We start from the raw sequence: 14,943 nt of genomic DNA, 5'->3' as shown, positions 1-14,943 counted from the left end.
ACTATAAAAGAAGAAAAAATCTAGTTGTAAGTATAATTGTATATTAATATGTGCACCAATCTAACGTGATTGGTTAAAAAGTAGATTTTATTAAAAATAATGCTAATTTAAATTTTAAATATAAAGAAATCAGTATTGATACGCAGATTAGTACGAGATTTTGTTTGTTGTAGCAAAACTCATAAAAGAATTTGTATCCATTCTTTTCAATGAAAATATAAATATAAAGAAAATGCTAATGTGATTTCTAAATGTACCGACTTATATATTTTAATTTTTTTTAATTTGTTTTAATAATTAAAGAAGTAATTATTAATAAATTTATATTTTTTAATGGTTAAGGATGTTTAGAAAATACTTAAAGAAAAAAGAAAAAAAAATCATTTACACTAATATACATATTTAGGATGCATATTTGGAATGCACCACTTTACCCTAGCATTGTCCTAAATATAATAGCAAGAGCAAACATAAATAGTGCATGGCAGCTAAAGATACAAAGATACAAAGGAAGAAAGAACCTAAAGGGGGATGGCATGTTCTTACAAAGTAGCTCACATAGACAAAGTGGTTGCAGGAGAAGTAACTCGGCTTAGAGAGAGAGAGAGAGAGAATTCAAGGGTATTTATGGGTCCCACAGACCTTGTAATTATCCACAACTCCAAAGGCATCATTTTCTGCCCCAAGGAAAGCAGCTGCACTGAAACATATATATAGAGCAAGAGAAGAGAAAAGCCAAACATCAGAGTGACATCCACCCCCGTCCTCCCGTACCCTTTGTTTTAGTTTAATGAAATTTTTCTTATATTTAAAAAATAATTCTATTTATCATATACTGCATCTTTTTTTATTTTTTTTATTTTTTTATAATAAATATGCAGTATATAGATGATAAATAAAATAATTTAATTAGTTTAATAAAAATAAAATAAAATAATAAATAACAAATAATATTAAAAAATATAAAATGTGGAGTGTGAGATGATGAGTAGCATCTCTCATATATAAAATATATATCTATAAAAAAACACTGAAACATGAGCCATTCATGAAAAACAGGCCAGAATTGATGAATGATAACAAACCTTAGCATTGTCATCAGCATCTTGGTTCTGCACGTTGGTGTAATGTGTCTCAGGAGGCCCCGATACCCTTCCCACCTCAATCTGCCTCTCCTCCCGCACTTTATTGAAAATTTGAGAAAAACCATCGGCTGATGTCGGGTTGTTCTCATCCCAATCACCAAATTTTGGAACAACAACACCTTTTTCAGGCTACCCAGACCATATAGGAACGTACCAAAACAGTCATCAACAAATTAAGTTTTAACAAAACACTGAGAATCCAGATTTCTAAGATTTAAAAGTATCATTCCTTTTTTTCAACTACCATACAAAATGCTCAAATGCATGCACATTTTCAAGTTTATCTTTGGCAGAAAAAAGGATATGAGATCGAAAAGAAAATTTACCGTTTCATCACCTCGAGTCTCTGATTTCATTCGGTGTCTTCCAGCAGTACCATGGCTACTCTCATATGAAGTCTTTCCTTCTAAAGAGTGTGAACTGACACCACCATCTCTCGCGGCTGGGACCCTTGCCTGGCGGAGTGGCGAACGATCAACACTATACTTAGATCCATGTTCACCACTAAACCTTGCAGGTCTTCTATGGGTTTCACCAGAACTGACTCCACGGCCTCCATGACGTTGATCATGTGCTGATGACTCACCGCTAGCTCCACTTCCCGAACGATCATGTCTAGCTGGAGAGTCAGTGAACTGCCTGAGGTCGCCATCTTCCCTATTCCGCTGTTCATGCGTTGTTGATCTTCCTGTCCCTGGTCTTACTGGTTCCTCAAGTTCAGGTTCAGCTCTGGCTCTAGAAGTTGGAGCTTGTTGAGCTGAAGATGAATGATCAGAGAGTGGATCAGGATTCTCTTCAGGGTCATTCGGATTTATCATCTTCGTCCCACGACCCTTACGAGCCTTTTCAAAATAAGCCGTGTAAGGAACATTCTCTTCACTCTCCCAATTGCCAAATTTCGGTACATGTGAACGTTGCTGCCATATTGAAAACATGCATCCACCGTTACGTTTTTTATGACACAAAGAGAAAAGAAACATTGAGCTTCTACCATTATGTTATAACAATATTGGAAACTGTTGCAGATGGAGACAAAATAGCAAACGGTGAGCCATGCACCGTTTGCTTCTTTGGTTTATTAGGCACCGTTCGGTGCTTTTGTAATTGTTAGGCACCTCCCCAAGAATCATGCAGCAAATTGCTGCAACATAGTGATCTGCTCTCCTATAAATAGGAGAGCTTAAGTGTGAGGAGAGGGCGTGCAGCAAAGAGTGCAGATAGAGTGTAGAAGAGAGAAAGAAGAGAGGAAGAGAGTGGATGAACAGAGGAAATTTTTTCTGTAAAATTATTTTCATAGTGAAATTACAGCATCTGTGGACGTAGGCAATTGCCGAACCACGTTAAATTTCATCCCTCCTTTATTTAGAATCGTCTATGTGTCAGAAAAGCTCCCAACAACTGGTATCAGAGCACTGGTTCGAGCTGTCTGAAAATTCAAGTTGTTCAAAATCAATTTTTGACAACTCCACGGTGTTCCTCGCGTCGAGACGAATCCGTTGCCACAAACGGAATCGAAAACGGAGGTCGAACGAGGCTACACGCGCCCCTAGAAGATAGGCGCGTGCATCTGCTGCAACCCACGCGCCCCACGCGCTCCGGAGGTTGAAGACGCGTGTACCACACGCGCCCACGCGCCCTCACGCGCGCCAGAGGTTGAAGACACGTGAAGGACACGCGCCCACGCGCCCCCATACGCCCTAGAGAGGTTCGGCGCGTGTGTCACACGCGCCTCACTCTCCCCCACACGCCACAGTACTGTACGAGCGTGTATTACAAGCGCCCACGCTTTGCCCATGCGCACTGTGCAGCGCGCGTATCTCACGTGCCAGACAGATCAAAACCGTCCGTTTTTCAGATCTGTTTTTTGGCTAGATCTAAGCCATTCGGAATCCGATTTCGACGATCAAATAGTGCTTTCCAACTATTTGGATCATTCCGGACTCATTCGTACGGTCGAAATTTTGAGATTCGGCATCAGTACATTGGATCTGAACCATCCACTTGTTGCAGATCATTTTGGGCTAGATTACGCTAGTTGGAGTTCCATCGCGACGATCAAATAGTGCTGACAAACTATTTGGATCATTCCGGACTCGTTTCCAGCTAATTCGAGTGTTTCGAAGGCAACGGTGATCTTTGTTTGTTTGAATTTGAACTCATTTGTAAAGTTATGGTTGGAGAAGAAGCTAAAGGTATTGGTATCGAGAAATTTGACGGTACAGACTTTGCCTACTGGAGAATGCAGATAGAGGATTATCTCTATGGGAAGAAACTACATCTTCCACTCCTAGGAAGAAAACCAAATGACATGAGCAATGAAGATTGGAGTTTCCTTGATAGAGAAGTGTTGGGAGTCATTAGACTAACACTGTCAAGATCAATTGCACACAATGTGGGAAAGGAGAAGACTACGGCGGATTTGATGAAAGCTCTATCGAACATGTACGAGCAGCCATCAGCCAATAACAAAGTGCATTTGATGTACAAGCTATTCTACTTGAGAATGGCAGAAGGAACTCCAGTTATTCAGCATCTAAATGAGTTCAACACCATCATCAATCAATTAGCTTCAGTGGGGATTGAATTTGATGATGAAGTACGTGCACTGATTGCTCTAGCTCAATTGCCAAAGAGCTGGGAGGCCATGAGAACAGCTGTCAGCAATCTTATGGCAAAACAAAGATGAAGTATCAAGATATTCGGGACCATATTCTTAGTGAGGAAGTTCGCAGAAGAGATACAGGAGAAGCATCAACTTCCAGTTCTGCTTTAAACCTCGAGACGAAAGGTAGAGGAGCTAGTATAAGTTCAAATCGGGGCAGATCGAAGTCCCGAAGAGGCAGAAGTAAATCTAGATCTGGAAAACAAGTACAGTGCTGGAATTGTGGTAAGATTGGTCACTTCAAAAATAATTGTAAGGAAGCAAAGAAGAAGAATGAGCATGACTCTGTTAATGCCACAACAGAAGATCTCCAAGATGCCTTACTTCTTTCAGTCGACAACCAAATTGAATCTTGGGTGTTAGATTCAGGAGCCTCGTTACACACTACAGCACACCGAGAAATCATGCAGAATTATGTCACTGGTGATTTCGGGAATGTGTACTTAGCAGATGGTGAAGCGTTGAAAATCGAAGGCATGGGAGATGTAACAATCAATCTGCCCAATGGAAGTGCATGGTTGCTACAGAAGGTGTGACATGTTCCCAAACTCATGAGGAACCTGATTTCTGTGGGACAACTCGATGCTGATGGGCATTCGGTACTATTTACCGGTGGCACGTGGAAGATAACAAAAGGAGCTATGGTAGTAGCTCGAGGCACAAAAACAGGTACTCTATACATGACTTCAAGTATTAGAGATACTATTACAATTGCTGATGCAAATGCCAACCTATGACATCAAAGGCTTGGTCATATGAGTGAGAAATGAATGAAAGTACTATTATCCAATGGGAAGTTACCAAAGTTGGAATCAATTGATTTCGACATGTGTGAAGGTTGCATTTTTGGAAAACAGAAAAAGGTTAGTTTCCTGAAAAATGGTAGAACTCCAAAATCTACAAAGTTGGAGTTGGTGCACACAGATTTGTGGGGGCCATCCCCAGTCGTTTCTCTTGGAGGATCGCGGTACTATGTTTCTTTTATTGATGACTCAAGCAAGAAAGTATGGGTTTATTTTTTGAAAAATAAATCTGACACATTTGATACTTTCAAGAAGTGGAGAGCCATGGTTGAAAATGAAACAGGCTTGAAGTTAAAATGTCTGAGGTCAGACAATGGAGGAGAGTACATCGACGGAGGGTTCAAAGAATTCTGTGCTGCAAATGGGATTAAATTTCAGAAGACTATTCCCGGGACACCGCAGCAGAATGGCGTAGCTGAACGCATGAACAGAACTCTCAACGAACGTGCCAGAAGCATGAAGCTGAATTCAGGATTGCCTGAATGTTTTTGGGTTGATGCAATTAACACTGCAGCCTATTTGATTAATCGGGGACCTTCAGTTCCCTTAAAGTTCGATCTACCAGAGGAAGTCTGGAGCGGAAAGAAGGTAAATCTTTCCCATTTGAAAGTTTTTGGTTGTTTATCATATGTTCACATAGATTCTACTGATCGTAACAAGTTAGAAGCCAAATCTAGAAAATGTTTTTTTATCGGTTATGGTGATGAAGAATTTGGCTATCGATTTTGGGATGATAAAAATCGCAAAATCATCAGAAGTAGAAATGTGATATTTAATGAGCAGATTCTGTACAAAGCTAAGTCACAAGCTGAATCTGAGGAACAGCCAAAGAAACCTGAGGTTGTTGATTTTGATGTTACTCGAGTCAACATTGATCAGAACGAGGATCAAGAAAATGATGATACACAGATCGAACAACGTACACCACTCACTGCTACTCGAAGATCTTCAAGGACAATCAGGCCACCACAACGGTTCTCACCATCTCTATACTACATCTTGCTAACAGATAGTGGTGAACCGGAAAGTTATGATGAAGTTCTATGAATTGAAAATTCGATCAAGTGGGAGAAAGCCATGCAAGATGAGATGGAGTCACTGATGTCAAATCAGACATGGGAGCTAACTAAGCTTCCAAAAGGCAAGAAGACTTTGCACAATAAATGGGTGTATAGAATTAAAGAAGAACACAATGGTAGCAAGCGCTACAAAGCCAGAATGGTCGTGAAGGGGTTTCAACAAAAGGAAGGTGTCGACTACACAGACATTTTCTCTCCAGTTGTAAAATTAACAACGATCAGGCTAGTGTTGGCAATTGTGGCTGCAGAGAATCTACATCTTGAGCAGTTAGATGTGAAGACTGCATTCCTTCATGGTGATTTAGAGGAAGACATCTATATGTACCAGCCACAAGGATTCTCAGTGAAGGGAAAAGAGAATCTAGTTTGCAAACTAAAGAAGAACTTGTATGGCCTAAAACAAGCTCCACGACAATGGTACCGGAAGTTTGACAACTTCATGTGTAGTAATGGATTTACAAGACTGCAGGCTGACCATTGTTGCTATATGAAGAACTTTGACAACTCTTATATTATCCTACTGTTATATGTGGATGATATGCTTGTTGCAGGGTCAAGCATCGAGGAAATCAATGAACTGAAGAAGCAGTTGTCAAAGCGGTTTGAGATGAAGGATTTGGGTGCTACAAAACAAATCCTTGGTATGAGAATTATTAGAGACAGGTCTAATGATACTCTCAAGCTCTCGCAGGAGGAGTATGTGAAGAAGGTGCTCAGAAGGTTTAACATGGACAAGGCGAAACTAGTGAGCACACCCTTAGCTAGTCACTTTCGACTAACTAAGGATCAGTCGCTAAAGATGGAGGAAGAGCAAGAATGCATGAACAGAATACCCTATGCATCTGCTATTGATAGTCTTATGTACGCTATGGTCTGTACAAGGCCAGATATTGCACAAGCAGTGGGAGCTGTGAGCAGGTACATGAGTAATCCAGGAAAGCAGCATTGGGAAGCAGTCAAGTGGATTTTAAGATATCTACAAGGCTCTTCAAATACGTCACTATGCTTTACAAAAGCAGGTTTAAAACTACAGGGATATGTAGATGCTGATTTAGCAGGTGACGTTGACAGCAGAAAAAGTACTACTGGATTTATGTATACGCTGGGTGATACAGCTGTATCGTGGGCTTCTAAGTTACAGAAGATTGTTACTCTCTCAACTACAGAAGCGGAATACGTTGCTATAACTGAAGTAGGGAAGGAAATGGTTTGGTTACAGTCATTCTTGGAGGAATTGGGAAAGAAGAATGAAAAAGGCATTCTGCACAGTGATAGTCAGAGTGCTATTTTTATTGCAAAGAATCCAGCCTTTCATTCCAGAACAAAACACATACAGTTGCGATACCATTTTATCCGATCTCTTCTCGATAGTGGACAACTGATACTTGAGAAGATTCGAGGAACAGAGAATCCAGCAGACATGTTCACAAAAGTAGTTACTGCTGACAAACTGAAGCTGTGTATAGCTTCAGTTGGACTTCGTACTTACAGGCATGACTTGAAGTTGCTGTGATGATTGCTATGAAGATATGTAGACTCATTTGTCTCCAAGTGGAAGATTGTTGCAGATGGAGACAAAATAGCAAACGGTGAGCCATGCACCGTTTGCTTCTTTGGTTTATTAGGCATCGTTCGGTACTTTTGTAATTGTTAGGCACCTCCCCAAGAATCATGCAGCAAATTGCTGCAACGTAGTGATCTGCTCTCCTATAAATAGGAGAGCTTAAGTGTGAGGAGAGGGCGTGCAGCAGAGAGTGCAGACAGAGTGTAGAAGAGAGAAAGAAGAGAGGAAGATAGTGGGTGAGCAGAGGAAATTTTTTCTGTAAAATTATTTTCATAGTGAAATTACAGCATCTGTGGACGTAGGCAATTGCCGAACCACGTTAAATTTCGTCCCTCCTTTATTTAAAATCGTCTCTGTGTCAGAAAAGCTCCCAACAGAAACAACATTGAAACAAATAACACTACGTTTGTAGGCTACAAAAGGCAAGTCATGCATTATAAATATTGCTTGTAGAAGTAGCCTTCTTGTTGACCACTTAATAGCGAAATAACATTTGGACATTTGCGGGTAAAAACTCGAATGCAAAAAATGACAACCAGACTGCTGACATAACAGTAAACACCATCACATTAAATATGGAGAAGGGACAATTATAAATAGAGTAAGATTAGATATAATCCTAAAATATGCAAGCTTCATGCATTACTTTTGAAAAAAAGTGGAGCCCATTTAAAAAATAAAATGATTTTTTTTTTTATGTGGTTTTCAAATTTAACCACTTTTTTCAAAAGGAGTCGCACACCATATGATTGTAAATATCATTTTTCTTATAAATAATAAATCAACGGTTTAAATGGAATTGACATATATCCATTAGACCTGAGAATGAGGTTGTAACATTATAAGAACACAAAATCAAATTGCATGATGCCTTCTAGCTATTGAAAAGTTTTAAACATGTTTAATTTACATCCATTGGTATATAAAATAGTTTATAGCTATGTAGACAGACTTCAAATTACCGTCCCTCTAGTATGACCCTAAAAAATATAGAAAAATGGAAGTGTTCCCACGTACATGTGGCCTCTCAAATTGATTAAAAAGAACAATGATAGAAAGGAACACAAACACATGCACATGCACTAGAGTATGGAGATTGATCCTCAAACAACAAGCTTTTTCATGTTAGATGAAAATGTACAAGCTTTTTCGTTACTTCATAGAACGCAATAAATTATGCCCTCTATAGTAGACATAACAATTATAAATTACTTCGTACTCTTCTAAGATATAGTTCTCTCAGCAGAAAGAAAGATATATTCAGAAGTAGACTTTCTATTATTTACACAACCGGCAAAATCTGAATCTGAATAGTCAACCACTTGCAAAGTTCTGTATGTCTGTAGGTTAACATTTAGTCCTTAGTTCCTTACAAACACTGCATCACCTTCTTTGCAGCTATCCAATGTTGAAAATCTGAATTATAGTGACCCAATAATACAACTATTAGACATATGTTTGGATGGGTGCAAACTTGAGCATACATCAAGCTACCCATTACAGATGCATAAGGCATACTTTTTGTCTGCTCTTGTTTCAATGCATTTTCAGGTAATTGACCTTTATGAAATTGATCACCTTTAATTATGGGAGCTACAGAGGCTTTACAATCTTTCATATCGAATCTTTATAAAATTTTTTCAATGTAGGCCTTTTGAAACAGTCCTAAGACTCTTTGCTCCTTGTCTCTATGAATCTCTATACCAATGACATAAGAGGCTTCACCCATATCCTTCATTTCAAAGTTTTAGGAGAGAAATTGTTTAGTCTTATGTAATAATCCCAAATCACTAATTGCAAGAAGAATATCGTCTATATATAGGATTAGGAAAATGTATTTGCTCCCACTGACCTTAAGGTATAGACATTGATCAACAAGATTCTCGATAAAATCATATGAGATAACAATCTTGTGAAACTTTAAATACCATTGACGGGAATCCAATTTCAGTCCATAAAAAGACCTCTTTAACTTACACATTTTTTGACTGTCATCATTGAAACCCTCAGGTTGTTTTATGTATACCACTTCATCAAGATCCCTATTAAGAAAAGCCATTTTTACATCTATTTGATGTAGCTCTAAATCAAAATGAGTTACTAAACTCATGATAATCCTCAACGAATCCTTGTTATAGACCGAAGAAAAGGTTTCATGGTAATCTATGCCTTCATTCTGAGTGAATCCTTTAGCAACAAGTCTAGCCTTATATCCTTTGACAATACCAAAAGAATCTCATTTGATTTTATAAGCCCATTTGTAGCTAATTGTTGCTGCCCCTTCTGGTAATTTGACGAGATCCGAGACTTGATTCTAATAAATGGATTATAACTCATTCCTCATGGCATCCAACCAAAATGTATATTTGTCTCCACTCATGGCTTGTGAAAACGTAATTGGGTCTTCTGGAAATCCAGCATCAAAATCAGACTTAGTTAGGTTTACAATATAATCATCTGGAATAGCAAGCCTACGTATTCTTGAAGATCTTCTTAGGGCTACTACTTCGTCATTAGGATATGACTCAATTGGCTCAGACTGTAAATGTGAAATAACTTCATATTAAACCTCATTTATGGGGCCACGCTATTCTTAAATTGGTGTCATCGCATGATCTTGCGATCTATTTTGCCTTAAGACAACTATTCTTCCTTCAAAAGAAGGCAAAGTAGCATGTTTAAGTGTTTTCTCAAAAGTGACATCTTGAGGATTCACACTCCCACTGGATTCAACATCCTCAAGAAACCTTACTTTTTTATATTTAACAATTCTAGGGCTATGACTGAGACAATAAAATCTATTTCCTTTAGAGTTACTTTTATACCCAAGAAAGAAACCGCTAATTGTCTTTGGATCTAACTTCTTTATGTTAGAATTATAAATACTAACTTCAGCAGGACAACCCTATATGTGTATATGATTTAAGCTAGGTTTCCACCTTTTTCACAACTCGAAAGGGGTTTTAGAGATAGACTTGGATAGAACCCTATTTAATATATACACTGTAGTTTTAAGAGCTTCACTCCACAAGAAAAGATGCATGTTAAATTTACTAATCATGCTCCTTACCATATCCATTAGCATATGGTTCCTTCTTTCTGCAATACCATTTTATTGTGGTGTGCCAGATATTGAATATTGTGCAACAATGCCTTCCTCCTGAAGAAAGTTTACAAATGGACCCTTCCTTTGTCCATGTTTTGTATATCTACCATAATATTCTCATCTTCTATCAGATCTTACGATTTTGATTTTCTTTTCACTTTGATTCTCTACTTCTACGTTATAGGCTTTGAAAAAATCTAATGATTGAGCATTCTCATTCAAAAGATAGAGATACATATACATAGAATAGTCGTCAATAAATGAGATAAAATATCTCTGACCATTCAGGTAAGGGGTAGAAAATGGTTCACAGATATCTATGTGTATAATCTCAAGAATACTTGAGCTCCTTCTTGAATCTTTAGAATTATTATTGATCTACTTGCCCTTTATGTAGTCTACACAATTTTTAAAGTCAGTAAAATCGAGATCCTGTAAGATCCATTCTTTTCGTTAACTGTTTCATCGTCTCTATAAAGATGTGTCATAATCTCTTATGTCATAGTAAAGAAGATTTTACATTCAAAAGGTTTCTCTTAATGCCAACTGAATGCAGGGAGAGATAATTCTCCTCAAAATCAGGATGAATATCTAATTTAAACAAATTATCAAATAAAGTTCTAGAATCAACATGAATTTTATTCTTAAAAACAGCCATAGTATTCTCAAAAAGGAAACTGTAACCTTTGATTTCTACTAAATTCTACTAAATTAAATTTCTACTAAATTCTGAAATATAAAAGGCACTATTTAAATCCAAAACATGTCTTAATTTGATAATCATTCTAAAAACTCCAATTGTAACAACTTGTGAACACCCTTTATTTTCGGTGAAAACTCGAAGTTCACTTGTTGTTGGTTTCCTTCTTATGAGAAAACACTTCAATGTATTCATAATATAAATTGAGGAACCGGACTCAATCCACCATGAATTTTTTTTTTAGGAGCATCAATGAAAAAAGATTCATGACACATAAGAGAAATAGAGCTACCTTTTTTTTCAAGCCATTCTTTATATTTGATGTAGCTCTTCTTTGCATGGCCCTCTTTCTTGCAAAAGAAACATGTCACCTTTTTGCCATTGGATCCATTGGATTTTAATGGTACATTATGCCTCCTTTTCCTCTGAGGTCCACCTTGGCATTTCTTCGTCTTAACTTTATCATTCATAACCATATTTGCACTTTTAGGTCGATCATGTTTCATCCTTTCCTCTTCTTGCACACATATGGTCAGAAGATCCATAACTGACCAGTTTTCCTTTTATGTGTTATAAGAGATCTTAAAAGGCTTATACTCAGATAATAGTGAGTCAAGAATGAAATGGACCAAGAATGGCTCATATATCTCTATTGTTAAGCCCTTAAGTTGAGAAACAATGTCTCTCGTTTTCGTAATGTATGCAAGCATACTCTTAAAACTGTCAAAGGCTTTAGTAGTGAATTACCTAATAAGAGTGCTAGCTAAAGCCTTGTTAGAGCGAATAAACTATTCCTCAATTGCCTTCATTAATTCCTTAATTGTAGTGCAATCACCAATAGAACCTCTAATGCTCTTATTCATACGATACTTTATGAGCATTAGACTTAGGTGATTAGATTGCTCTCACTGTTGGCAATTTTCAATGACTTTCTGTGCATTCGCATCCGTGGCAGCAGGTGGTTGCTCCACAAGGAATGCATAGTCAAGGTCCATACACCTCAAGATAAAATGAACTGAATCTTTCCAATCAAAATAATTAGTGACATTAAGCATTGAAATAAAATAAACACCATCATTAATGATTGTGGAACAACAGCTGCAAAATTAAAAAAAAAACTTTAATACTATGAATTTAAGTAAATTTTAACCTTCATGTGGGAAAATGTTGTATAATAGCATAAATTTACTTATCTTTATTTATAAGACAAATTATTTCAAATATTAACAAATAAAACTATCCACACTTTAGGCAGAAGACAAATTTTACCGTCGATATCGAAAATAATTTTCTTATACTAATTGAATCACAAAAATTAAAGATTTTCTTGTAGGGATAAATCCTTAAAACTTATGATTTAATTACAATGAAATTCCAAATTTATTTAAGTATTCTTTTAAATAATAAGGATGTTGTAGCATTACCTTCATTATTAAAAAAAAAATACAATTAGACATCTACTAAAATAGGTAAAAACCTATTAACTGTAAATTAGCACAAAGGCTCATCAATATGTATAAAGCTTGAAATTAAGCCCAAAGTCAAAACATGCCTGTAAAATCCATTAATATAGTTATGAGCACATGACCATTCAGATAAGAATTCAAAAATAAAAAACTTAAAAGCCGAAAAATGTGTACTCTAAATCATGACTCGGCTACTCTCTTACTGCACAGATTATGACAAAATAAATTTATCACGCCAAGAGAATAAAGCTGAATTTTAGAAGCCCACTATATGAACAAAATTGAAATGCTAATAATTCAAACACAAAGCTGAAAGGTATGGCTTTGATACCAACTATAAAAACTATAAACTTTCAAAAAAAAAAAAAAAAGATCCATAGAATCTTTTTCCTCTAGTCATTTGAATTTGAGAATTGAAAAACTTACAAAAGATAGTAGAGATTTTCTACAAGGAAAAGACTTCTAGTCTTTAGCCTTAGAACTTTATGGGCGAGTCTAATAGAAAATACAAGCCCCTTTATATAGGTAAGACTAGGAACCGTTACTTATTATTTCTACAACTTTTGGGTTACCCTCATTATTTCATCAATAAAAAAATAGCAAGGGTCAACCACTTTATATATTTGAGGGCAATTACCTATACTTGATAGATGAAGTGAATCATCTTAGATAAAGTGAACTACCTTAGGGAAGACAAATGATTTTCTAAGAAAACTAAAAGTCTAACAACCAATTGATTGTAGAATTTTGGGTGTCGATGGTGTTCGGTTTAGCTTGTTGCAATCCATGAAAACAAGCCAAATACTCACTACATTAGAAGTAAGTTAACCAATTAAGTGTGATGTGATTATCCACGGATAAAAGAATTGTTTTCTTTGAAAATGCATGGTTAAACCAAGGAAACCGGATTTGTAGACCATGACTTACCCAATAAAAAAAATCCAACACACCCAAACTGCCAGTTGTATCTGCCCATCTTTTTATTTTAATTCAAACACCTTCATTATTCAAGCAAGAGTTCAAACTCTTTTTCTTTTTTAAACAAATAATTCAAACTTTTAACTTTTCAGCATGATATCTTTGCTGAGATTCTTAGTTATCAGAATTAGAAAACACTGATGTTTGGTTATCTCTGTCAACACTCATCCAAACAAACCAAAAAACCATAGCAAAACAGACACAGATAAACTGAATCCCCCCATTTTGTTAATGCTTCTTCTTCCGTAACCAAAATTATTCAAAAACAGCAGCATTGCTCATTCAAACAGAAAGAAACAATTAAGGCCCAGAAGGAGTCCACTGTTTGGATACCTAGATAATTTTTCACAAGTTCCATTTCCACACAATAGCAGCATCCCGTTATAGAAAAAGAATAGCAGCACAAATGTGGAACCAAAGAAGAAAATACAATCTTAGAGCTAATATTATCAATTTATCAGAGCCTGATGAAAACACAAAAAGTTCCTTTCAAATAAACCCAATAGAACAAAGTGGAAAAGATGCAGACACTCAATTTGTGCTGTTTCCTTCAGCTTTCTAAACAACCAAGCAGAAAGCAATATAGAGATGAAAAGAAGAGTATAAGCTTACAGTCATTGCTCTGTCCACCAAGCTTGGAATGAAAGGCAAAATTCTTCAAGAAGTTTTAGCTATTAGGATCAAACCCTCCACAATTATTCAGACAAAAAAACTGGCCCAGCAAGAAAACTAAAGAGAAAGAGAGGATTTTGAAGAGAGGCTTATCAACCAGTTAACCGGCGTCACCGGTCATGTTTGAACATTCTCTGCCTCTTCTCTCTGTAAAAGCTCTTTCTTCCTAGTTTGAAACGACTCTCTCTCTCTCTCTCGGAGTGTCAACCATAACTACTGTTTAAGATAACATTTTGCTGCTTCCTGACTCCGAAATTGACTATGCAATTAAAAGCTGGAGACTGGCGTGGAAGAAACGAAACCAAACGATGGCAATCACCAGGCTTTCCTTAAATGATTCGTTCAAGAAAAGCGACCGTTTAGTGGTGGTCTTCTTCCTTAACGCCGTTACTGTTAATGGCGGCTGACTTCGGTATCCATTGGAGGGCGATGGTAAAGCAGTGTTTGTCTTCTTCCGTCTAAATACGGGTCGTCCTCCTCTGTTTTGCCTGGGAAACATTTCTGCTAAGAGCTGACCTCCATGGTTATTTAGGCTACGTCATGATACAAAAACCAAATATATTAGTTAAAAAGATATTATTTAATTTATAAAAAGTATTTTATTTAATTTAATGGTAGACAAAAATATATTATATTATTTTATTTAATATAAAAATAGACTTTGCTAGATGCAGTCGGCATGCAAACGGCTGTACAGAATGAATAAAAAAAATTATAAAAATATTTTTTCTTTTCATGATTGTACGGAATGAATAAAAAAAATTATAA

General features: G+C 36.6%; 1 protein-coding gene across 2 annotated transcripts; it reads right to left on the bottom strand.

Annotated features, from left to right (window-relative positions):
- Positions 1-358: 358 nt before the first annotated feature.
- LOC122308920 (RPM1-interacting protein 4-like) lies at positions 359-14,707 on the bottom strand. 2 transcript variants are annotated; one of them, XM_043122209.1, is made up of 4 exons: positions 14,116-14,707; positions 1,472-2,062; positions 1,086-1,274; positions 359-700 (listed from the first exon to the last, which is right to left on the bottom strand). In XM_043122209.1, the coding sequence occupies exons 1-4, from the start codon at positions 14,119-14,121 to the stop codon at positions 671-673; spliced, it is 816 nt and encodes a 271-aa protein (XP_042978143.1). In that variant the 5' UTR covers positions 14,122-14,707; the 3' UTR covers positions 359-670. The 2 variants fall into 2 exon arrangements, with proteins under 2 accessions (XP_042978143.1, XP_042978137.1); XM_043122203.1 differs by lacking the exon at positions 14,116-14,707 and adding an exon at positions 11,352-12,249.
- Between the last annotated feature and the right edge of the window lie 236 nt (positions 14,708-14,943).

The sequence above is a fragment of the Carya illinoinensis genome, chromosome 1 (genome assembly GCF_018687715.1).
Source record: "Carya illinoinensis cultivar Pawnee chromosome 1, C.illinoinensisPawnee_v1, whole genome shotgun sequence".
Taxonomy (NCBI): domain Eukaryota; kingdom Viridiplantae; phylum Streptophyta; class Magnoliopsida; order Fagales; family Juglandaceae; genus Carya; species Carya illinoinensis.
Note: the sequence above shows the minus strand (reverse complement) of the source record. Positions and strands in the feature narration are given on the sequence as shown.